The 25505-nt window shown below is 37.9% G+C and overlaps 1 protein-coding gene across 2 annotated transcripts in view; it reads left to right on the forward strand.

Annotated features, from left to right (window-relative positions):
• The window catches only part of TMTC2 (transmembrane O-mannosyltransferase targeting cadherins 2), a 251537-nt gene that overhangs the window by 81010 nt on the left and 145022 nt on the right, over positions 1-25505 (forward strand). For both annotated transcript variants that reach the window (XM_054079749.1, XM_054079756.1), the window contains exon 2: positions 17392-17962. In XM_054079749.1, coding sequence (XP_053935724.1) covers positions 17392-17962 — 571 coding nt within the window. The remainder of the gene's footprint in view (positions 1-17391; positions 17963-25505) is intronic.

The raw sequence follows: 25505 nt of genomic DNA on the forward strand, positions 1-25505 counted from the left end.
CAGTGCAAGTGAGTTCATCATTAACATCAAGGTCAGAGGCAGCCTGGGCTGCAGTGATCACGCAGTGGTGTAGTTCAAGGGCTGGAGATGCCCTTGGGAGATGCCCCTGCCCATTGCAGTTGCAGGTGGGTTGGAACTAGTTGATCTTTAAGGTCCCTTCCAATCCAAACCATTCTAGGATTCTTATATTGAAGTCCAAAAAATGATTTCTGTCGTCGGACCGTAACCATGCTTCTAAAAGGGCCAAGTGGATGCTTAAAAAAATGAACCGTGTCTCTTTACTGAGGGTGTTGAAAAGCGGTGTTCTCTGTCTTTATGATTCTAGCTATTATGTCAGTTTTACCACTGCTGGCACTGCAGAACAAGTACAGTCATGGGAGGCTGAACTGGTTCATACATAACCTAGAGAATTCCTAATTTAGTTCCAGCCGCCAAATTCTGCCTGCGAATTAAAAGCATAGCATGATTTCACCTTGTTTATGTGGCTGTTTAATATTCTGCTTTGCCTTTATTCTAATCAATCTGCTTGCTGCTCCAAAGCCTTACTTTTTTCTTCATGTTTGGCTCAAGATGGTTGTCCTGCATGTTCATTTTGGGTGTTACTGTTCTGGGTACAGTAGATGTACTCATAGGCGTATCTTGAGATCTTCAGTGTCTAGCACTGCATTATATAAAATGTCACTGCAGTTTGAATTAGCCCACCAAACTGTTCTCCTAAGTCATGGCAATATTAAGCTTCAAAGGGGAAGAACTTGATTTGCAGATCACTGGTTGATTTTGTGGAGCTCACAATTGGAGAGCAGTAATGCGATTTGATCTGGATTAGAAGACTGTAAACCTAGAACCATACAGTCATTTTCACATTTTGCTTTTCCAAGAGAACTGCTCTTTCATTCCTGGTTAAATGACATGTTATTAAACAGCTGTGACAGATGAGAGAATGTATCTTATGTCCAATTAGGAATTCCTCTGTTTTATGAATAGCATCTATGAGTGCAGCCATCCGCATGGATTAGAAATTCCATTTTGTAGCAGAAGATAGACCATGCTTGAGGATCGTAGAAGTGACATAATAGAGAGTTGTCACCAATGGGTGGCTGTAAGTTTGTAGAACATGGATTGCTTGAGGCAGTCATTCATTTTTACCCAATTTCTACGCTGTTGGGCTCCATCATGGGAAACCCTAACAGAAGGGCAAGAACAACGAAAGATGCGTTAGACTGCTTTTGAAGAGAAATGCTGTCATCACACAGGTGTTCTAGGACTAGAATCCAGAAGTAGGAACAGACAAAAACTGGCTGCCCTAAATTGTAATTCTTCGTAAGAAAGTCACATTCCCTCCTCAGCTTGTATTTCCTTCTCCTTCCAAACAGTCCTGAGTTTGATGAAGGAGATGGATGAAGTTCGAGTGAATCAGAATTAGTTCTGGAATCAAGGATGGGATTTCACGGTTCAAGGAGGAGAGTGGCCACTAAGCAGTGCCTGGATTCTGCCTCAGTCCAGCATAATGGGAACATGCAAAATTCATTGCAGTTGTGCTGTTCTCCAAAATGAAGACTCTTCTTTAGAAAGACTGTTACAAAAATAATCTGCTTTTTCTCTCCCTGGCCTGAGCTGATAAAGTGGTAAGAAAGTGGTGTTAGGTAGCTCTTTGTTCAGAAAAAGCTAAAAGTACTTAGTTTTAGGATATCTGTTGCAATACAGTAAGGGCTTCACTTTTATATGAGGAGCTGCTTAGTAGATGATCTCATTAATCGTAATAACCTCTGACTTCTCTGTCTCTACAACACAGAGATTTGCACTATATTCTTTACGGTAAATCTATACCTGTAAAAATAGATTAGAGATTCAAAGTACAGTTTACCCCCTTCTGCAAGGATTCCATATCAGTGCTGAGTAGGCATTCCACTGAAATGCCACAAAATACATTGAAAGAATACTTGTACACTATTATGTTTAGAGAGACATCTTTACGTATTTCTGAGAGTTTCAGAAGTGTTGAGCGGGGGGGATGGGACACACGGGACACGTGAATATTTGAAAACTGTTTAGTTTTCCTATGAAATCGCACTCCTAAAGACAAGGAGTCATTTATGTGTATATCAACACGAATGACCAACTTTCTTTGTCTTCTTTCTAATCACAGATATCTGGGTTTATATACTCAGACTTGATCTGCATGGCAGGGATGAAAAGGGCTCTGTACTTGCAAGTCCAATTGTACAGGAGTTTGTACATCACACCAATGAGGTTCTTCATCTGCCAGAACTGAGTGAAAAAATAATCCATGCTTCTGATTGCTAGTAAAAAAAAAAAACTAGAAGCCTAAAACTAAAAGGCCTAATTATAATTAATTGAATAGGTTCGCTGCAGAAGCTAGTAGCAGTGATTTGCATAAATTCTCATTAAGGTGAATAATATATTTTCTTCAAGATCCATTAAACAAGCTTTAATCAGTTGAGCTTGAAAAACATCACCATGAAACTTCAGTTTAAAAGTCATTACACGGCATCTAAAATAAGTTCGGAAAAATTACAAAACCGTATCCTAGGGACATCAGCATCCTTTAGACAGTAAGAAGCCATGTAATAAATACCAAGAGGAAGGGTGGATTGTTGTTCCTGGTTTTAACTTAATTCCACAAAGACAAAACACGCCTGGTGGGAAGGAAGCTTTGTGTCGCTGCCACAGTGGGGTGTTTTACTGGAGTGAGGTATCTGCAAAAAACTGTCTGCTGGTTTCAAGAAGAGAACATGATGAGCTGAGAGGGATGGTACTGGCTGCAGTACCTACCACCTCTGTCTTATGTAATGGATACCCTATTGCAGGTTTAGTTTTTATTCTTTCTTTAAACAGTTAAGCTGATCTGGCTATTAAAATATAATATATACACAACATTTTTTCTATTTCTATCCGCTTTTACTTTTCAAGCTTAATTTAGAGGCAGTCTTTGAAATCACAGATCCAAACTCATTGGATGTGTTGCCTTTATCCTGTGTTTAATGAACAGCTTCCTTTTCTGGGTTGGTCCATTTGATGATAGGAGCTGTGTGAAACTCAACTTAGAGCAGCCATTATTTTCTTTTAGCAATCTTTTGGGTGCCAGGAAAGGTGGAGTGGCACTCAGGAACTCCTGTTCTTGGCAACACTTTTCTCTCTGTATTTAAAACTAAAAGGGAATGAGCACTTAAAAAGATATTCTACAAATAAATAATAATTCTTGATTATTAAATTGATTGATTTTTATTATTGCTGAGAGGTGTCCTGAATTCCTTCCTTGGTGTTTAGTGAGCAGGCATGCTTTTGTATCCTTTTCTGTTGCAGGAGCCCAAATTTAAAGCTTTAGGTGTTAACACTGAATCAGCTTTCTAAAGCAGCAGTATACATATAGATACACTTGTAGAATTGACTGTTCAAAGTGACAGTTGGCCAGGCTGGAACTGGTACTGCTGGAATTGATACCTTCCACCCTTCATTATGGTACCTGGTCAAAGGAAAAATCTTCCCAATTTGGTCCCTATTCTAGAATACTTTGCTTACTACTTTCTTCTGTTCAATATTGGTATTCTAAAATACAGAGATGGGACCATGAATTTCAGGATGTCTACTGTTAGCAAGTTCTAAAAACTTTGTTTTCTTTATCTGTATCAGTTTAACACTTGCTGTCTTTGAGAGAAAAAAAATATCGTAAAAAGTAGTATCATCAGCAAGAAAAAGTACAGCTTTTGTGTTTTGTATGCTAGCAAGTTTGACTCATATTTTCCCTGCTCTATTAGAGATAGCATTTCTCCTTGTGAATGTGTCTTATTTGAGAGAGCTCAGCTGTAGAAATAGAATATACTGATGTTTTCTTGAGGGATGTATGGAAACGTCCTTTAATTTAAATTGAAAAGTTTGAAGCTTCTGAATGAAAATGTAATTCGTGATTACTTTTGCAGCTCTGGACACTTGATTGAGAAATTGATTGTTTACTTAGTAGCAGAGGCTCCTTAAGACTACTGGCAATTGCCAGTTATTTTGAATGTTCGAATTGGAATTGCTTTCTAGTGTGCCTGCATCATTGTGCTATTCCTGATTAGCCATCACAACCTCTTTTTGTGACCCTGGAGAAGAAAGGGAAAAAGAGATTCTTATATTTATTTATTTATTAAAAAAAATATTTTACTGCATGTTGGCCTGAAGTACTTACTTTGTTTTCTGATAATTGTCAACACTATTTCTTATTTTATTATATCGGACAGTTTGTGTTTACTGTGTATTTCTTTTGGCTTTGTAACAGCATTTAAATTCTTTGGGAGCGGTTTAATTATAATAATTACATAAAATATCATGTGACTCATCTGTAAAGGAAAATACATAATACAATATCTCCAGATAAGCTCTGTTTTGATGTTTTTTTCCCTGTTGCTTCAATTTCTGATACTTTTATATCTTGTTTAAAAAGCTAGCATCCTAAAACCAACTGATAAATGCTAAAATTCTACTAAACAGTTCCTTTAAATATTATGGGAGGTCTATAAGTGATGGGTGGCCCAAAACTCAAAGTCACCATTCTATTCAAATAAACATACAAAGAAAGTATGTGCAAGACCTTTAACTCTTACAGGAGCTTGGCTGTGTGCCATGCTTCTGACTTAATGGAATGGCTGATTTCAGGGTTGCCTGGGGCCACAACCACAAATAAGCATATATATCTCTGAGGTCATTGAAACCAATTTTATTATTTCCATAGCTATTGGAAATAAGTCACCTGGCTTGATTTATACATAAAATTACGGAATATCAGCCCACAGAAGTAACCTTTAATTTAAAACATCCGTCTGTTTTGTTAGCCTCTAACATTGGCCTGTAATAGTAAAATAATAGTAGCTTGTGTCTCTAGAAATACTATTTTATCTTTCTCAGTAGTTGATAGTAAGTTAAGCATTTGCAGTTGGGATTCAAGCTAATGTCTTCGTGGGATATGATCCTCATAGTCGACACTGCTGCAGTACTCACTTAGACTTGGTTCAGTTTCCAAGGTTGGGGCATTAAACTCCCAGCGAGTTTGAAAAGGTGATGGTGAATTTTTGGGTTTCCTGTGAGCTTCCAGTGCCTCTCATAAGCCAGGAGCTTCCTCTGTTCCACACTGATTTCTACAGGCTTTTATCCTTCAAGGCTAGAATTGAAAAGGAACTAGAGAGGGATGAAGAAGTTGATTTGAATGAGGTAGATATGGCTGATTACATACAACATCCGGGTGAGTTTTTTTTCTTAAATAATTGATAGCAATATCTTATTATCTGAGCATTTCTTCTGGTTTCACAGAAAAAACATGTCAGTCTATGGTGAAATCTTCATATGCCTTCAGTGGTACGTTGTCTTAGTGGATGGGATGTGTGGGTTGGATAGCTGTATTATTTATTGCCTAGATGTCGTAATTCATTTCTCAGAGCCTTTCTGCATACCATAGCATGTTAGGAACCTGGGAAATTTATTGTGCGTGCACAGCATTGTATTATTCCAAACAACTAATTTCCTGTGGCAAAAAATAAGTCTTGAATTCATGATTACTTTGTTGCAAGATCTATGTAGAGCCCCAGAAAAAAAGAGGCAAGTCTCATAGAGCAGAAACTGCTTGTTCCTTATGTTACTCTGGGGTAGTTTCATTATGCAGAAATAAATACATCCTGCTGTTTCATATGGTCTGGCAAACTATAATTTTCTTCATTAAACCCTTGGTGACTCATAATGCCATGGGAGACAGCAAAGAGGGAGCCTGAATTCTGAAGAATTAGCCTTCCCTGGACAGTAGGTATTAGGTATGTGCTGTAATTTTATGTAGAGATTCGAATGGACTGTTGGTTTTGGAAAAAAAAATAGAAAATAGGGAATTACAGTACTCAGATCATATATATAAATACGTAGATCATATATATATATATACATACGTATATATATACACGTAGATCCCTAGTAGAAAACAGACTTGGTTCAAGCTCAGGCATGTGAAGTTTAAGCTGCTTCTCTCCAAGGTGAAATTCTTTATGTCTTCCATCCTTATCTGAGAAGCCAAGATGTTTGAGGAGAATACATTTGCCTTGTAAACAAGTGTAGCAACACATTATCCACTGGTTTTCCCTTTGAAGTCTGAAAGTGCTGACTGACCTCCCCAGGGAGTTTCTTCTCTGGTTCTTTTGTGTCACTGTCATTACGCTGAGTTGCATAAGCTTCTCTTAAGCTACCTGTGTTTCCCCCACCCCTCTGTGTTTGAAGTGTCGCAACCAGCCCTTCTCCTTTAAACAGAGATGGGAAAACTACCACTGTCCATTATCAGTGCTGGAATATTGAGATATGACTTACAATTTATGTCATGCACATATTGTTTTCCCACAAACCATTTCTGTGTTTCCTGTAGACTAGTGAAAGAAGCAAACTGTTCACTTTTTAAAGGCTTTCGTAAAGCTTTGTGTTTGTTTGGCTTTCCTCTGTAGGTTTCTTTAGGTAGAACTTATAGCTGTCATTGTCTAAAGGCCAGAGTTATAAAATACCATAACCTTTTGTTGCACTTGGGTTTCTTAGCTACCAGGAAAAATGCAGTTCTCCACTGTGATGCTGTCAGGGACGATTGGACTTAAATGTTACAGTGAGGAAGTCTAGCAGTTAAATATTAGTTTAATCTTTCGGTAGACCTTCATACTTTCATTTTGTAGGATACTTTTTAGGAAAGTTAAGGCTGTTTAAAAGTAAAGGAAATAAAATGGCACACAAATCGCTTGTGGAGGAAAGTGCAAGCAGTTGGCTAGTGTAGAATTGAAGAGACTTGAAATTCTGTTTCAGTTCAACACTAGCTACTTCTGTAGGTAACAGCTTGACTTGACTTAGGTATAATGGTCCTGTCAGGAAGGTTGATCCACGTATGTGATTCTGGTAATGGCTTCAGTTTACCCATATCGCTGTCTGAGATTCTTTCTACTTACTGCCTGCCTTCTAACAGCTGCTTTAAAACATAGAAAGGAATGGCTTCTGGTTGTTTTGGTTTTATGCTTGGAAGTCTAAAAAGTCTACTGAAAGGCTATAAAATCTTATGCCAATTGCAGTTAATTATAAAATCCTACTGTTTTCAGTGACATAAATTAAAGGTTATTCCAATACTAATATAGATTAACGTTAATGTACCAGAAATCAGAATTTGATCCTGTATGTTCTGATAACATAATTCAAGTAATTTGTCATTTCCTGGCTTTTTAGCTCAGTCTTTGACAGCATCCACTAAAATCCTTGAGAGTATGCTTGGTGCGGACTAGCATATAATGGCAACTATAAAGGCCTTATTTTCTTTTACAGAATAACTCTCATTAGTCGTTTCACTGTCACTCCCAAACCATTGCATGCTACCTGGATGCTCTTAAGCAAGGAATCAAGAGAAAATAAAATTTATTTTAAACACTTCTATGCTTTTAATTTCTAGTGTTTCACAATTACTGTAGCATGCCACAAAACTTGATTTACTCTGGATAAGCTAGTGAGGCACAAAGATGGAACAAATCATCAAAACTCATTTCGGCCTTATTTGGTAGGATCCACGCCTTCCAACTGCGTGGCTGCCAGTCTACTCTGTTAAAGTACATTCATGAAGGGCATCCCTCAGTGCTGCTGTAAGAAAGCTGGAGTGCTGGGAAAAGCATAGTTCATTCATCCAGGACTATGCTGAACAGTCAGTGTATTCACTGGAAAGCGTTACACATCTTTGTGGGACCAAATATTAGTTTTAATTATCTGGATGGTTTTACATTTTGTAGAATTTGATTTTCTTATAAAAGTATTTTGACATAAGTCTGTACCAAGTTCCATTTTTTATTTTCTGGAAAAAAAAAATATTGTAAAAATGCTTCCAGGAATTTATCTGACATACCTATGGCAGAGCCTGAGGATGAATTCTAACTCCATACATCATGAATGTTTTCTGGCCAGATTTTAGCCCCTCTATATATTCTGTAGGAATTTTGCTTAAGAGAAATCTGAGAAAGAAAAGTGCTGCACTGTTTTTTAATTTTGAATCCTCTGAGGAGGTGCTTTAAATATTTTGGCTATTCACTGAAGAGCAAACTATCATCACAGAGAAATGTAAGCCTTAGGTTTTATCTCAAGTATATGTTAACTTGCTGCTTGCTAATTCTTGCTGCTTTTCCCATTAAGTTAAACTTGCTTTGTTTTGTGTGTTTCCTCAGGACTGTTTTGCCAAAATGGCAGTATATCGTCTTTGGTTCATGATTGTGGAGGTGGGCTTTGGAACTATATATAATAAATACAATAAATTAGGTGTTTTTTAATTCTTAGGGAGGATTCCCTTTCCCTCCTAATAAGTAGTATCTGGCTGTAAATAGGGTTATGACCACAATCACCTGTGACTTCATATCAGAGGCGTTGGTAACCTATGCTCAGAATATAGTAAAGGTTTTGGAGACCAGCGGCATCTGGTTGGTTTCTTAGAACAGACTGATTTCAGGAAAGAAAAATTTTAGGCACTATTTTCACTCACCCTTTTATTTGGAAGTTGCTATCTAAACATGATCCCTTTTGTAATGTTTTAATATGTTTATGGGCAATCTTTCATGTACATAATTGGGCACATTTTGAGGGCAGTTCTACTAAAAGTGGGCAGTATTACAAGAAAAATATATCCAGGAGTTTCAGTGTTATTGCCATATAGAAATGTTTTTTTAAGGCGTCAGTAGAAATATTTTTAAGATACCAAAATGTGCTTGACCTAAATGAAAAATGCTTATTCTGTACAATATTATTTTTTAATAACCTGCTAGCATGATATTCTTTGGGTAGGAAATGTCATGAGAGGTGTGCAATGGCTGTGTATCAGAACATGAGTTTTACGCATTTATGCATCTTGTGATGAAGCTGAAGGGAGAGGAGACTTTTTGGGGACTGGAGAATTTTAGGAGTGCACAAATTCCACATCTCATAGTTTGTAGTGTAGTGGAGTCTGTGCTTGGCAGTTCTGTGTATAATGAAAGACAGGGTGGGTCTGAGTCCTCTCTGAATCGCTTGGTTCTTAAGAGTGAAAAACATGAACATGACCAATGGTAACTGGGGCTGTGACTGATTTTGTTTTCCATCTCCCCGAATAAGGACACTTTTTCAATATGAGTTCTAAAGACAGTATAAAGGCTAAATTGACCTCTGCAGATATGTGTACACCAAAGTGTTCTCCCTAAATTATTTTGAATCACAACTTTTGGTTAAACCAGTAAGACTTTAAGTTTAGGCCTTGGTTAATGAAGGTTGGTTTTGGTGCTTAAATAAAAGGCTTGGAGAAAGGAACTTCAGAGAATAACCTGATGTTTTCTTTATCCTCCACCATCCTCCCCAGCCCCAAATATAAAAAGAATAGTGCCTGTATGTTACATTGTGGTTCAGTAATTTCTCCTCTGTTCATTATTTCTATATTTGTATGTGTACATGTTCCTGAGTATTCTGTTCAGTACTTCTCTAAAAATAAAAGTCAGAGTGCCACCAAAAAGTCCTTTCAGGCTTTAAATTTAGAGTGCACAAGAGGCATGTGTTTAGGCATAATTATGTACAATCTCCTTTTAACTTTCTGAAACTGCTCTGTCAAAAATAGATTGAGTGGAAAAAATGAAAGGTAATTTTTAAAAAATTAAATTACTGATTTTTTTTCCTTAGTATAGTCTGCCACATACTGAAGAGAACAGAGAAGTAGATGTACAACTGATAAGCTATTCTGTAGTGGTTCCTCCATAGTGTGCTTTCATTTGCAGATAATGGCTTAAAATGTGTGTGTCTTGGAAAATTTTTATATAAATATATTCAGAAGATGGCTTATCAAAAAAAGTAGTTTAATATCCATATTATGAATCTGGTTGAGAAACTCAACATGTTTTCTCTAAGTATTGTGCTTCTAAGCCTTAAAAATGTCTGTCCTTATACTATTGTGAGTTGCTGTATGGAGAAATGGTAAAAATTATTTATGTTTTATTTTTTCAGAGGAAAGTGGGGAAAAGAAATAGTGTAGTGCCATGTTGTACTGCAGAACAGTAAATCTAGTAAGGCCTGTTGGGCCCACTTTTATAATCTAAAATAGATTTTGAAAAGGGCAGCAGAGGTTCCAGCTATGAATTCTGACCATGCTTCAGAAGCTGGTATTATATATGTATATAAAATAAACAAATGGTGAATTATTGCCAGGCAGTAGTTTGGTGCTGAAGAATGTTTTGAAGAATAACTTTAAATGTGTATTTAAAAGAATATGTTGTCAGGTAAATACTAAGTATCATGAAATCTTGGGGTAACAGAATTAGCAATTTGGTGTGGTATGGTGTAGCTGAGAAAGAAGCTAGCTTATGAAACAGCTGGGAGAACAGCAACAAATTTTCTGGTATAGGAATTTAAGTAATTTTTTCAGGAAATGCGTTTTTCACAGACCTACTGTGCATGCTGTGGGTGAAGAAACTCAGAGTGCAGACACAAAGACAAGAGGTCTGCTGTCTGTTTTTATCTGCTGCCTTCTAATAGAAGACTGATGGTATACCATTGTTTAGCATCAGAAAATATTAATTACTTCTCTCACTTCCCTCTAGCGTGTGGTTTTTGCCTGTGCATGAATAATCAAGTACTACTATGCCAGGCATTTGGTATTAATTAGGGTTTCAAATTTCACATAGTTGATCTTTTAGTGTTTGTTATGTTAGGCTAAAAACTTAAAATGATAGGGACTGAGGTACACTTAGGGGTAATATTAAGGCCAGATTCTTTCAGCATATGAGGACACACCTAGAAATGAAAAGGCTTGTGCTATGGAGAAAGATACAGTTTAAAGCCTTTATAGTTAGGTTTTGAAATATTTATTTTCAGAGTGGAAAAGATTTTTCAGGCAATCTCAACCTTCTTGTAACCAAGAAGGTTGTTTTGAACCTTTATTTGCTTGAAGTTTTCAAAGCTCTGTTGGTCAATAGGAAAATCAATACATACAGTGTACTTCAGTGCAGTTAAGGCAGTGCCCAACAGCATTCAGTGACCACTGGATGTAACCACTGCCGTGGCTTCCTTTTTCCAAATAACACCATGCATCTTCAGTTGCAGAGGTATAAAGTCTAGAAGCCTGCAGCTAATGGGCTGCTGAATTGTAGCCTGCTGGTGGCAGAAGTGAAACTACAGCAGATGGAAATGTTTGTGTAAGTAAACAAGGAAAAAATTACCTTACTTAGATGTATTTTTTTCACTATGTTCTGCAAATCTATGTTGTTTATTTTAAAAGATCAGTTCCTTTGAAAAACATTGTGCAGCTTAGAAAACCTGTATGTCTTTATATTGTGGTACAAGACCATAACCTTTCTTTGTTATGTTGTTTGTTTTCTGGAGGGTTTTTTTAGTTGATTTCTCTGTCTTCATTTTTGGCAGCGATCGCAATCACGTGGGTATATAGTTGTGTCACTTGTGCATCTTTCCCTTCTGCTTATACCTAAATCAGGAAAGTCTCACCAAAGGAATTTTTATGAGTAAAACTCCATTTTCAGTCATGTTACTTGTAGTTTCTTTTTGTTCTAGTACTGAACTGAAGTTTGACTATGAAATTACTACTATAAGAAAGCAATAGTCCAAACTGTATAAATAATATCATTTGTTTATATATTCTCCCGAGGCCCTTTACTAACTACAAATTCAGTTCATACCTCTCACTAGCAGTTACATGAGATAGGAATGTTGTATTAAAAATATATACTGTCTTCAGTGTTTAACCTCTGATGCATTCAGGAATTTCTGTACAGATAGAAAAGGCCCATGCTATTGGTAGAAATTAACTAGGTACTAGTTTACTAGAATGTTATTTCCCTTTTGTGATGTTCGGTTTTCTGTTAATTAGTTTAAAATATGATTTGAATCTAGATGGTTTCCTTCAATTTGTTTGGTACGGAGAGTCCTGTTTTCAGAGCCTGGCCAGCAACTCAGGATCCTATATATCACTTAGCTAGTTGTTACTCAGTTTTTCCTGTCTGAAAACAGCTGAGTTATGAGCTGTTCCTTAGAAATTGAACTAAGAAAATTTGTTCTTAAGAGAGACTGAAAGCTGCAACTTGAAATATAGAGGATGCACAGAATTTTGGTCCCTAGTTGAGGTACAATATAGAGATCTTTTTTTGAGAAGTGGCATGGATAAAACTTCACTGCCTGCTGAAACTGTAGATAAATTCCACTTTCACAACTGTTGAGAAGGAATGAACTTTAATACAGAACACGTAAGACATAATTGCCACGAGAAATCTACCAGAATGGCAAATAGTTCCCTTGAGTCTATAATTAAACATTTAAGGGAATGAGTTTTCATTTACTTACGCTTATTACTTTCTTAAGACATCTCTATGTACTAGATAGTATTCTATCGATACAGACTATGTGTATATTGTAGTCTGCAGGCAAGTGTGAGAATTGGCCAAAGTATGACAAACACTGTGCTTGCCTGCTTTTTGACCATGCAACTGCATAACAGATAGCCTGTAGCCTGTAAGTAGTTTTGAGTGGTAGACTCAGCTGCTGTGTGTTCTGGGGATGTGAAGTTGTTTGTACTCAAAAAAAAAAAAAAAAAAAAAAAAAAAAATCTCTGGCTGTATTTTTAGGCTTTTGTTGTCAAAAGTAACATGAAATCTTCAAAGCATCCTTAGGATGACTGGTTAAGATCCACTGTAAAAATACTCGAGGGCTCTCCCCCATTTCTATTTATGAAAAATGAATAAATGAAAAACATTCTAAGGTGATCTTGAGGAAAAACAATGAAGAACCTGCAAGCAGAGACTTGCTAGTCCATCACTACCAGTCTATTTTATGTAAGAGAGGGCTGGTCAGTGGCTTCCTGTATGCATGTTTGGAAGTTCTCCTTTTTCTTTAAAATGTGTTCTCCACTTCAAATGCTGATGTTCATTTTCAGCATATGGGGACCATTAGCAATATCGAAGCTGGACATGTGGCTTAACGCGATAAATCGCTTCAGAATGTCACATCTGTTTTTTTACCCTAGTGTTAACACCTGGATCAGTTTAGCACTAGCACAGAAGTTTAGGACATATATAGCTGTTAATTTTAAAAACATCTGGGATTTTTTTTTGTGTATACATGTGCATGTGTGAACTGCTGAATCTCCAGCATTTTTAAGTTTGATGAAAAAATTCTTACTGAATTACTCAAGGTGTGTACCAGCCTAGGGAAATAAGAAGTTTATGGCAAGAGGCAGAAGAGTTCTTTTGAGTGGATTAGAAATTATGATTTTGCCTTTACAGCTTTTGTCTTTCTTCAGACTTTTATTTCTGAAGAATTGATAGCAGACACTGATTCCTTTTTTCCCCATTCTCAAACCCATCCATTTGTTGTACACTGAATAAGATATCCCACTCTCTCGGGGATGCGTGAAATGGGCAAGCATTAAAAATTGAAGAAAGCAAGTTCCCTGACTGAGTCTGCGAACCTTATCTGAAGCTGCTTGAAAGTAAAAATGCCAGTTGTGTTGGAGCTTTGAAAAATGACTTTCCCTGGTGACCTGCTGCCTTTTAGCAAGAGCAGAGTTTATGGCTCTGTTTAAGAGTGATGAGTGCAGTTGGAGAGTTTCTCTTGTTATGCCCATTAGCAAGATTGGACTAATCTGCGGGATGTAACTTGAAGGTAAACTGTGAGTGAAGGAGAAGACAAGGCTAATAAGGCATTTTGTAGTTTCCTTTATCCCAGATATTTTCCCGGAGCCAGCAATTAATATTATTTTCTCCCTATCTGTGGAGAGCACAGGTTGCTGCCAGCGCGGGAGGCTTTACAAAGGAGATGTCAGCATTACCTGCCTGGCTATGGAAAGGGACTGCTTTCAAAATTGCCAATGAAATTGGTGACTGAGCATCGGTACTGCAGCACAGTTAGCTGATTATTAATTTAGTAATTAAAGAGAAGCAAGGCCTTGGTCCAGCCAGGCGCACGCACCTCCCTGGCGACAGGGACAGGGTGGGATGTGGGACTCATGGCAGGGCAGGGCTGTGGGGACTGGCCCTACTCTGCTGTGTCTGGGGTAGGGGTTGATGGTCCATAAGGGGTGATGCGGGGTCCCGGGGCACGGACAGGGTTGGGGAAGCCCAGAAAAGCGGTCAGTGCTTATTAGTGCCCTCAAGGTCCTGATACGAGCAATTTAGTATTGCTTACTTTTATTCTTCTATTTTATTAGATACGAAGCTTGTATTTTTCTCCCCTTCACCGAGGTAAACATTCCATTTCACGTTTTTCTTGTCAGTGTGGTTACACAGCTCGGCTGGGGATACAGATGGGCACAGCCTGGCTGGTTCTGCATGGATGGGCTCAGCCCACCAGCTGTTTCCATCTGACACACAGTAATGATGTCCAAGGTGTTGTCCTCGCTGTTTTTAAGACCTGCTTCACTTTTACTTTTGAGGGCAAAGTGACACCAAGCTACCTGGTGCCGGTATCCGAGATGCTTGTGTTCATGCATCCTCCTGTGCAGTCAAGTATAATGTTGGCCAAGTGTGTTTTCTATTATGTGTTACAGCGTGAAACAGAGTGGTTGAAGTAGTTGAAGAACAAGCAACCTATGCATAACTTAATTATCTGCTGTAGGACATCTAACTTTGCTCTCGTATTAGACTTTTCTAATATCCCAAAGCATTAGCTAGAACATTTTACTTTCCTTTTACTTTAAAACATTTAGCAAAAAAAATAACCATATGGAATTAAGTTTAACCTTTATTTCAAATTTTGACTCCTAAATAATACAACATTTGGCCTGACTGAGCTAGAGGATAAGCTGAAACTGGCAGCTTCTGTATTTTTCATGCTGACTGGCAGGTACTAGAATCTGTTGCGTTTACATGCATGAGAAACTAGGAGTATTTCAGAATTGGCTGCTGAAATCTGTACCCAAATACATGGTGATCAATACTGTATCTGGGTTTGTTTGCTTGTTTGCTTTAATTTCTAATATGAACAGGACTGAACAGGGAAGGATCAAGGTTGCATCAAGTTTATTGCTAATGCTGTAAATAAAATAAAATGTGAATTAATGCCTTCAGAATATACAACAGGTTTCTTTATAATTTGGAGAAAAGCAGTTTGTTGAGGGTAGTCCAGTATGAGTAGGTGCCGTGTGAAAATTACAAGTGTAACAGCTGTTTGCTTAGAGAAAGGGCTGGTCTCTTTTTTTAACAAGTGTGGCAGTGTAGTGTGGGGTTGGTATATGCGTATGTATTGAGAGCTGCAGTTCTGCATGTGTTTGTTTTTAAAGTGGTTGCATGGCTTCAAGTATTGGAAATGGCCACATTTGCGTAAGAGATATTATAAGGTACCATTTCACCTTCGAGGCTTTTTGTAGCAGGATGCTCTGCTTCAGGGGAGGGCAGTTGTCAGCAATATTACAGCTTCTATTTCCCTAGTATTTCCCCGACAAAAAAAATACATTTGCAGTTCAAGGTTTCTGCTCTAACTCCTGACATCTGATAGCCATTCTTAGCCATTCTTGGCAGTCTGTAGTCTGACATGTTACGTTGTTCTCAGAGAAAGGACTCTTTCTAGCCTAACACCTGCTTTATTCTTGCTGAATTCCTAGTTTTCCTATGGTGAGTCTGAGAGTGATACTACAAACTGAAATCACAAACAGAGGAATTAGATTTCAGGAAAGGACTACAATAAAGGACAAGATAAATAATGTGAAGGCAAAGATCTTGTTTTCTTCCAGTGTTCTTTTGTGACTGGACTGAAATGAGAAAAATGTGTGTGGGGTTGGGAAAACAAATACAAGCAACTCAATCTACTGCATAAGCAGAAGTCAAAATGAAGATTTTCAAGTATTCTAGGAAGTATCATCAGATCTTAACGGATTTAAGCTGACCTGTACATAACCTCAATATACACAGAGACAAAAGGACATATTGAGAGGAAGCGTGTCTGAAAGCATTACAGCAGTGTGCTCTGGACAATGGAAATGCTGAGCTGCGTGGTATTTAGAGTATTTGCATGGAGATTCTGTGGCACAGTGTATCAGCATTTGAGCATTTTTCTTTACAGAACAAGACAGCTTTCCTGAAACTAATACCATACCAAAAAAATGGGATTTAGATACAGGTTCCAAGGGATTTGTTTTGTTGGGGGTGAGGATGTGAGAGAAGCCCTGGAGGATGAATCAGACTGATGCGTTTCAAACATGAGCCTTAGTTTCATACCATAATTTTCTTTCCTAGTCTGATCCGAAAAATTGTTAACTGTTGAAAGATATTTATTGGAAATGCAGAAAGAGGGTATGAGTAAATAATTAGATATTAATAAGCTCTCTTGCTTAATATTTTTAGTAGAAGTGTCCTGAGCTAGCTGGATTCTTAATTACACTGGTAGAGGAAATGCTAAATTACTTAAGCTCAGTAGTAAAAACACTGCATCTTTAAAGAATTGTTTAAATAAAACTTTGGTTATGAAAGCAAGTAATTAAATTCTAGTCATCTTTTTGCACTAAGCAGGTCTCACACCTTCTTCCACAGCGTGAATTTTAAATGCAAATGATTGGATTTGCACAAACATGATAGCAGACAGATTTTGACAGTACCGCATTAGACATGGACACTCCTAATGGCTGGCAGCAGTCCTTGCCAGGGTAGTTGGAAACATAAATGCTGAAAGCTACAGCAGTTTTTTGTTAATCAGGCTGATGCAGGCTTGAATTCATAAGCTAAAACAACCTAAATATATTTTTTCCTCAATTGTAAAAATAAGAAATTTAAAAAGGAAGTATACTTTCATCAGTAAAATGTTCTGCTGTCTTCTTCCAGCAAGGTGCTACCAGAAAATGTTGTCAGTCAAAATATGTGCGAGACAGTTGTAGGAGTGCCCATATAGTATTAGACATTTGCATGCTCCTACAGACTTTTGTATTTATTGTTCATCCATGTCAGTGAGATTCATTCCAACATCTAAATTAAAATTACAGTATAAAAGGCCAGTTGGGGTTTTAGTTCTGAATTACTGGAGGAGCTGTTGTTTCAACAATAATGTTTGTCAGTTTTTCATATTTCTTTTACATTTTAATTATAACTCATCAAATCTTAACTGATTACTCCTGGGTTAGACTCAGAATCATGTCACTGAAGGGTGTTTTAATTTAATGGAGGCAGCATAACATCTGTTTCTAATGTTTTAAAAGCCAATTTATATGGAAATTTTGCTTTAGCGGGAAGTCAATAGATACTAGTTCTTTTAACACCTCCTGTAAAAATACAAAACTTGAATTAAAGCGGCACTAAAGCCATGCCATTGTTTCTTGTAGCACAAGTGTGACTGCATTTTCACAGCCTTTCATTGATACCCTTTTACTTCTGTTGAAATGAAGTTTTTATTTGTCTTTTGCAGTCGAGCTATCAAGACAAACCAGGACCTTCTGCCTGAGACACCGTGGACCCATATCTTCTACAATGACTTTTGGGGGACACTACTCACTCACAGTGGGAGCCACAAATCCTACAGACCTTTCTGCACCCTCTCCTTCCGCATCAACCATGCTGTTGGAGGGATGGACCCATGGGGATACCACCTTGTAAATGTCCTATTACACGCTACAGTCACAGGCCTTTTCACAAACTTCTCCAGGATCCTGTTTGGGGATGGATACTGGACCTTGATAGCAGGCCTGCTGTTTGCTTCGCATCCGATCCATACAGAAGCTGTAGCGGGGATTGTAGGGAGGGCAGACATTGGAGCCTGCCTCTTCTTTCTGCTCTCCTTGATGTGTTATGTGAAGCACTGCTCTACCAGAGGTTCCTCACCAAGTACTTGGGGCTGGATCTTGGGAGCGGGACTGTGCGCTGGATGCAGCATGCTGTGGAAGGAGCAAGGAGTGACCGTTCTGGCCATTTCAGCGGTATATGATATCTTCGTATTTCATCGATTGAAAATGCACCAAATCATTCCTGCTTTATGCAAGGTAAGTCTTCTTTCTCCCAAGCTGTTTGTAAGGCACCAATCACTGTTAAACAGGTGCTAAATGGGTTTTCAAGTACACCGTAATTCTTAGTAGTTTAGTTAACTCCCAAAAATAAGCACAGATGTCTAATGCTGAAAGAGCATTTAAAGAAGTTTAGTATGGGTTTTTTACATTTTGGTTAAACAATGTGCTATTTATCCATTGCTATTACTTGACACTGGGGATGTATTTTTTTCAATTACTTTCCTTGCTTTGAGCAGCCTGCTCCTCATTCTGTTTACCATCAAGAACTGGGTATCTGCCTGCCTTTTCCAGAGAATTCATTCATGCTCTTATCCTCTTGCATCTTGCAAACTCAGCTTAGTTTGGTCGGACATGCGAGTGCGGCAGCTGATATCATCTACGGGCTCCCTGAGGCAAAGATAGAGCTCTTATTGTTCTAGTTTAACAGATATGCATAAGATCTGGGTGCATGCCATTGGCATGTATTTTTTCTCCCCCTAGTAGGAGCTATGAGTCAAATGTATTATTGCTGTAACAAAACAAATATTTCTCATTTTTTAACTTCTTGCCCAAGAACAAACAAGTAAAATAAGCAAAAAAGCAAGCCCACCAAACCCCCTTAACTTCCCCCTTCCAAACCTGCATGTATTTCAGTGGTACCCAGAAAATCCAGCTAAAATAAAGACTGATTTACATCACTTGCTATACAAATGAGTAAGCTCAGTATATGTAATTTTTTTTTCAGTAAAAATTGCTTGCTTTCAGAAAAATACTTGCTTAACAAAAGGAAAATTTTTCATAGGGACATGCATTGTCACACTTTTCAGTGAGCCAAGAAAAGCAATAAAAGTGTGGCTTTTCAGTCTATCTCAATCACAGTGATTTTAAAATTTTGATTTATTTCTCGAATTGAAAGGAAATTGTAGATTTAGAGGAATATCATAAGGAATTTATGATTTATGCTTGTATAGAATATATATCTACAGCATACCAGGAAAATAGTAGAGTCAGAAAAGCAAGTAGTCTCCGGCAGTCTCACCTGCTGTGATACGTTGACTTAGTTATCATGTGCTCTTTTCTTTCAAAACTGAAAAGGAAAGAATAATTTCTTTTTTCTTCCCCCTTATGTACATTGGAATATATAAGACCTCTGTTGAATGTTAGTATACTGTATATTATATTGTGCACCTAGCACTGAGCAGAAACAAATACCAGACTAGTTATCTTTTTCTTAAAGAACAACTGTAACATCAAGATTTATTCTGTAAGATACAGCATAAGATTTTGTGAAGTGCTTTAAGGAGTTTGGTTCATAACTCAATTTATCCTAGTGAATTAAACAGTGGTAAAAATACTCATATGGTCTAAAAAATTCCAAACACCTTGTGCATGACTTTACACTAAATCTAAACTAGCGAGACACTGGAACAGGGTTGTCCGAAGAAGTTGTGGATGCCCCCTCCCTGGAAGTCTTCAAGGCCAGGCTGGATGGGGCCTTGAGCAGCCTTGTCTAGTGGGAGGTGTCCCTGTCCATGGCAGGGGGTTTGAACTAGATGATCTTCAAGGTCTCTTCCAACCCAAACCATTCTATGTTTCCTCACAGCCTCTTGTTGTTGCAGCCTGCAATGACCAAGATACAGTCATGGAGCTTGGAAGTTTTTTATTACAGAACACTCATTGCTCTAAAACAAAACCTTCGCAGACATTTCTGGGGGACATATTATGGGGAAAAGATTTTTCTTCCACTTTTCTGTTTTCTGCTTCAGGGCCAGGGAAAAATTAGTCCAGAGACCTAAGTGACACAGATGAAATCCAAGTTTCCGCATCCTAACCCTATGAACGTAAGGCCTCTCTTCCTGACTGTGGACCTCTATAGTTGGACTTGGCTTGTGTTTCATTTTTTTCACCCAGCCTCGGACTTGTCTTGGACAGCAAACTAATGTCAATGCCTCATTTTTTTTTCCCATCTGTAATGATAGGAATAATAATTATGTGCTTCGTAGATTACAGACCTTTATGGCAATTGGATTAGATTTTAGCTGGAGTGGATTTTATGGGGAGAGACCACACTGAATAAAAATACGAATATTTTGCTTGAACTGCCTGAAATATATTTCCTAATTTGCTAAGTTACTAGGTTACCTTTTCCTTGTATATCTGTTCAGTGTGAGTGCTGCTGACCAAGTCTTAACTCGTACTAGGGAAACCTCTGTTGATTCACTTAGAGTGATAAGGAGCTGAGCTGGAAGCCTCAGTTACAAAAGATCTTAAATAAGCCTTCTTTTTTTTTTATTATTCTTTTACAAAAATCATTCACAAATTACATAAATCTTGTAAAAACATACTATCTTGCAGAGCTTGTGATACCAGGAATATCTTCACTGACCTAGGGTGCTACGAAAAGTGTTTCGATTACTTGTCTGTGTACTCTTTTGTACTCCAGCTTTGCATGGCATCACAATATCCTGTTCCCAAGCACTCCATGGGAAGTAAAGGAGTGAAATACGAGCCTTTTGTAAGGATAATCATTGTAAAATCAGAATAAATCAAGACAGGTGTCTCAAAGAGGAACAAGGGTAGCACATAAAAAGCAAACTGAAGCAAATGCTTCAGTGTTGTGGAGATCTTCACACTATATGATAAAGACATTTTAGGGCAATAAAAACATTGCGATTTACCAAAAAAAGATGCTGAAAATAATTGTTCTAGTGCACTGCCTTCTTTTCAGTCTGTATTTTTGGAAGCACTTTCTCACTGTATTTGTTTCCTTTGGGCTTTGAGTTTTACTCCTTCACATAAAATGCTGTTTAAGGAGTGTTCACCTTAGTCAGGCTGTCTCTGGTCTGCTCCATCAAAAGATGGAAATTGTTTTTGGAGGACTCTTTAGTTGAAATCAATGGGTAATTTGAGAATGGCCAATGTATGTGGAGTTGAGAAATTTGGGTTTTGATTGCAGCATGTCTGACCATGTTTGTTTCACAAATCCTGACCACAAAAGCTAGTTTAATGCTGTTGTTTTGAAATATGTTTTAAAATTTATTCTCAAATAATTTAAAGATAATAGCACTGTAATATGAGTATTTTGAAGTGATAAGCTTGCTGCTACTTTGGCCTTAAATAAAATATGTCCCTAGTAAGAACTGACAAATTCTTTCCTCTGTAAAATCTCCTTAAGGAAACAAAACCAGCTTTTGGATTAGGGGTTTTAATTTTTTTTCTTTACTGTTGTTGCCTACACTTTTTCTTGCTTGAAAAGACATTTCCGGCATTCCAAATTGCATGAGACCAAAGTAGACGTCTACAGGTGAGTCATCCTGTGTTATTCAACTGGATTGAGCATTTAAAAAACTGGAGCTCATTTTAAACCAAAACAAGACAAAAACCCTCCCTGCAAACAAAATTCCATCTCTATTGGAGGACTCTTTATTGGAATGTCAATATGAATGGCCAGTTAGAAAGAATTACATTCATTTACGTGTTCTGGAATTTGTGTTTTGTGTTTTCCCAGTGTAAATACTGGGGGAGGGCAACTGCAGGACAATGGGCAAAAAAAAGACATCAGAGAGGGCAGTCTAGGAAAAAGTTACGGTATCTTGTCATGTGTTGAAGGGGAAAAGTGTAGAATGAAGCCAAGGAGGAAAGGAAAATAATTTTACAAGGGTAGTTAGCTCAGATCTGTGCTAAATAAGCATGCAGGAATTGTATGAAACGGAATGCTTTGTAGTGGAATGGTAGAAAGGAGCTACCGCGTTCCTTACCTTACCTCAAATTAAACCCTTTCCAGCTGAGCTGACAGAGCTTTTTCCTAGGCTATTCTGCAAACCAGAACTAAGATGAAATGCAGGTGAAAACCACCCCCCACTCCCCTTCCCCTCAATATCAGAGATATAGGAGTCTTTAGGAGTTATTTTAAACCAGAATCAATTCAGTTATATCCAGTCCTCATCATTGCCCTACAGATGCTTATACTGGCCCGTACTGAGAGGAAAACTGAGGTGCAGAGGCAGAAACAAGGAACAGAAGATGGGGGATTTGGGAGGGAGTGGGTGGTTGAGGACCTGGGCTGGCCTGCTATGGCTTTCAGCTTCTAGTAGCTTTTTCAGAATATATCACTGGGGAAACTGAGACACGGTTAGTTGCGTTTAAAGAATAGTAAAACTGCTGACCATCATTCGGATGGTTGTTGAAGGATGAGCTGGTAAAAAAAAGGCTTTAGAAATGCTCCAGCAGATGGTAGGAGATGGCACTGGGTGACAAGCCCGTGTTTTCCCATTTTGTTCTTATCTTTGGGATTGGAGTCTAATAAATACAAAATGGTGGCTGCTACACAAGACCAGTAGCTGTTTGCTGGGCTCACAGCTGTTGTCATATGTGTCCTGATTTGTCACATTGAGTACATGATAGCATCCCAGCGTGATTTGAGTAGACTGGCAGAGCCTCTGAATAAGGCAGCTGCAGAGCAGGACCACCAGCAGAGCAGATTAATATTACGCCTTATTTAGAAGCTATTCTTGATGCACTTTAAAAACGTATATCGTAGCTACTTATTAAACTATCCAGCTTTTTTCCCTGTCATTTGTGTGTTGGTTATTCAGTAGAGCTTGGCTGCTGATTGTTTTCCTTTTGCCAAGTCTTGTACTCCCGTCTGAGGCTCTCACACTGGCTGGCAAAGTTGTCAGTCTGGACCCCATTTCATTTGGTTATTCTGTCTGACTGGCTGACAGAAATGTATTCGCTGTCTTTAAGTCAGTAGATTTTGGTGGAAGAGTATTTATTGCGGTTCTAAATGAATCGCCTGAAAATAGAGCAATTAAATAATAATAATAATAATAATAATAATAATAATAATAATGTGTCACTCTACTGGGGCAAAGCATTCTTTATGGAAGAAAGTTAGGTCTATATTTGATTTTCAGCATTTTAGACCTTGAGGCATTTCCAGTGTAAGTTGCGTAGCAGGTATGCAGGTTGGTTGAGTTGTCATGTATCATAGGTAGCAGATGATTGTACCTGTCAGCATCTAGACTTGAGCAAGTTAAACTACCGAGAGTGTAGGGGTGGGAGGGGGAACCTGAATACGGGAGAGAGCTGTGGTCAAGTTTATAATGGAGTATATGCAAATTCAGAGCCCTAATTCTTTTGTACTTGCAATCTCCAGCTTGAGAGTAGAATTGTTAATCAACATTACAGTACACAGTCTTCTGTCCAATTAGTAGTACAATGCTAATAAAAACTGTATTGTGCTATCAGTTTTTCCTCTTTTTTTTTTTTTTTTTTAAAGTGGGAATGGAACTGTGAGCTGGACAACATTAGCAGTTAAAAAGACAGGGCAAATGCATTTAAAGCTCACTTTTAATACAATGGTAATGATAAAATATTTGCTCTGTGGTTTATGTGTACAAACTGCCTTGCAGAAATAACTAAACCAGATGTATGTTCTACTAATGTTCCACTGCTACACTATGGTAACATTTTACTAGATCAACATAATGTTAGTGCAGGGGGGTTGTTATACTAAAATAAGGAAACCGTGCTTTTCCCCATCACTTATTTAATTAAAATCTCCCTCTGGGAGGTCTGTCTCACATGTGGAATTAGTTATTGGTATTTATAGCTTAACGCGAACCACAAATTGGATTGCAGGATGCATTATCTAACCTTCTGTGCTATCATAACAGTATTGGTTTTGTAAAAAGCAATTTTATTGGAGACCCGTATTTCATTTAAGGTAATGATGTAAACCTGGGGCCTCCATGGATGACATGGTCAACCACCAAAACAAGTTTTATAAAACACTGCTTTCTTTTCTGGTCTTAGAATAGCCTTAGTTGTGGGTGATACATATGATCCTGCTCAAAATAGGACCTGCTGGGTATTAGGTAAAGCTACTGGTTTCTGAGAATACCCTAAAGTTGAAATAAACCACTTTCAGCATTCTTTACTCTTTGAAGTCTCTACTTCTTTTTTTTAACTATCAAGCTTTGGAAAGCAATTTCAAAGTAAAATGCTGCTCTTGATTTAAATTTGCAGTTTTATCCTTTTCTTCTGAGGAGCTCTATACTCCTAGCGATCTAGTAGTGGGTCTTGCTGGTTTTCCTCCTTTTCTCCATCTACAAGTTATGTGATTTTTGCATCAGTATTTTATTACTATTTAAAATCTAGCTAGATAATTTATTTTCTGCAAACTAAGGAATTTTGTTATGCTTTAACTCAGCCACAGACCTGACTATTTTGGCAGATCTGATTGGTAAGCTATTACTTTGTGAGTTAGTTCTCTTGAACACTTGCATGGGTATCGTCAAGCCTTAGCCTTGTGTCTTTGAAATGCGGTGTTTGGACTGTTAGGGAACCAGCTGTTCCTTTGCAGGATAGACTTCATAGAGTCAGATATTTAGTAAACATACTTTTCCTTCAGACTCCTTCTGTCCCAGTTAAAAATAATAAATAACTTATAGCTTCAAAACATGACCTGACCTCTTGCAGGTTCATTTTGTCTAACAAAAGCTGCATATTCAAGCGCACTAGGTTGTTTAAATGGTGCATTTGTGTGCTGCCTAACCTTTTGCATTTCAAGAGCTGAAGAAAAGATTGGGAGCTCTGTTGCCAGCTGAGGCCCAGTTTGTTCCCTCTCTCATCTACAGTGGTCAGCTGGAGGTTAATTTTCCTGGCACCTTTAAGCCTGGACAAAATTGTGGAAGTGCTGAGACGAATGTGCCTGCACATACATTGCTCTTATTTGCAGATGAGCCGGCCTGATGCTTTTCTCTTCGCTCTGTTGGATGGCAGCAGCATGAGTCCTGTACGGTCTTGACCATTGCTCCCCATCCCCCCAGCAGATATTTCCTAGACAAAAGAAGCTTTTTTTCAATTTACTTCTTTCTTGACAATTTCGAGGAGCTAATACTTCTCTTTCCTGCAGTTCCCACAGCTCCTTGCTGCTTTTCCTTTTGATCCTGAAATAAGAAAAGCAAGATTGGCCTCTACTATCTTTCTTCTCAGAGATACTGATCTCCTGCAGGTCCCTGTGATCTCAGTGGAGTAGTGGTGAATTGGATGTCAGTATGTATAAATAACTGTTGTTTCCTGAAAATATTTTTGTGAGGTGATTTAAGCAACTGAAACAGATCCCGTGTAACAAATACAACATTCTAAGGCAAATTTAGCAAATGTTATGTGTTTTTTTTTTGGTTTTTTTGTTTTTTCAAATGAGGGATTATAAGATGTTTTGCTGAAGTCATGGGCTAAAAATGGAGTATTTTCTAATATTAAATCTGTAATGTCTTTATTGGACTTGCTTCTAAAATCTGCATTACTTTTGTCTACCCAGTTGGAGTTTATAGTAATATTTTGGACACTATATTTTAGAATTCCTCTCTGGAAAGATGGAAAAGGCAAAGACTTCTTTATTAAATGAGTAAGTAAATAATACAATAACAAGCCTTTTTCATAGACTGTGAAGACACAAAAAACCTTCAGCTTAACAGCGAGGTTAGTTTGCTAGGGAAAGGTCGTCACTGTCTTCAGTCTTGAGTAAGATTTA

This window comes from Cuculus canorus, chromosome 1 (assembly GCF_017976375.1).
Source record: "Cuculus canorus isolate bCucCan1 chromosome 1, bCucCan1.pri, whole genome shotgun sequence".
In the NCBI taxonomy this organism is placed as follows: domain Eukaryota; kingdom Metazoa; phylum Chordata; class Aves; order Cuculiformes; family Cuculidae; genus Cuculus; species Cuculus canorus.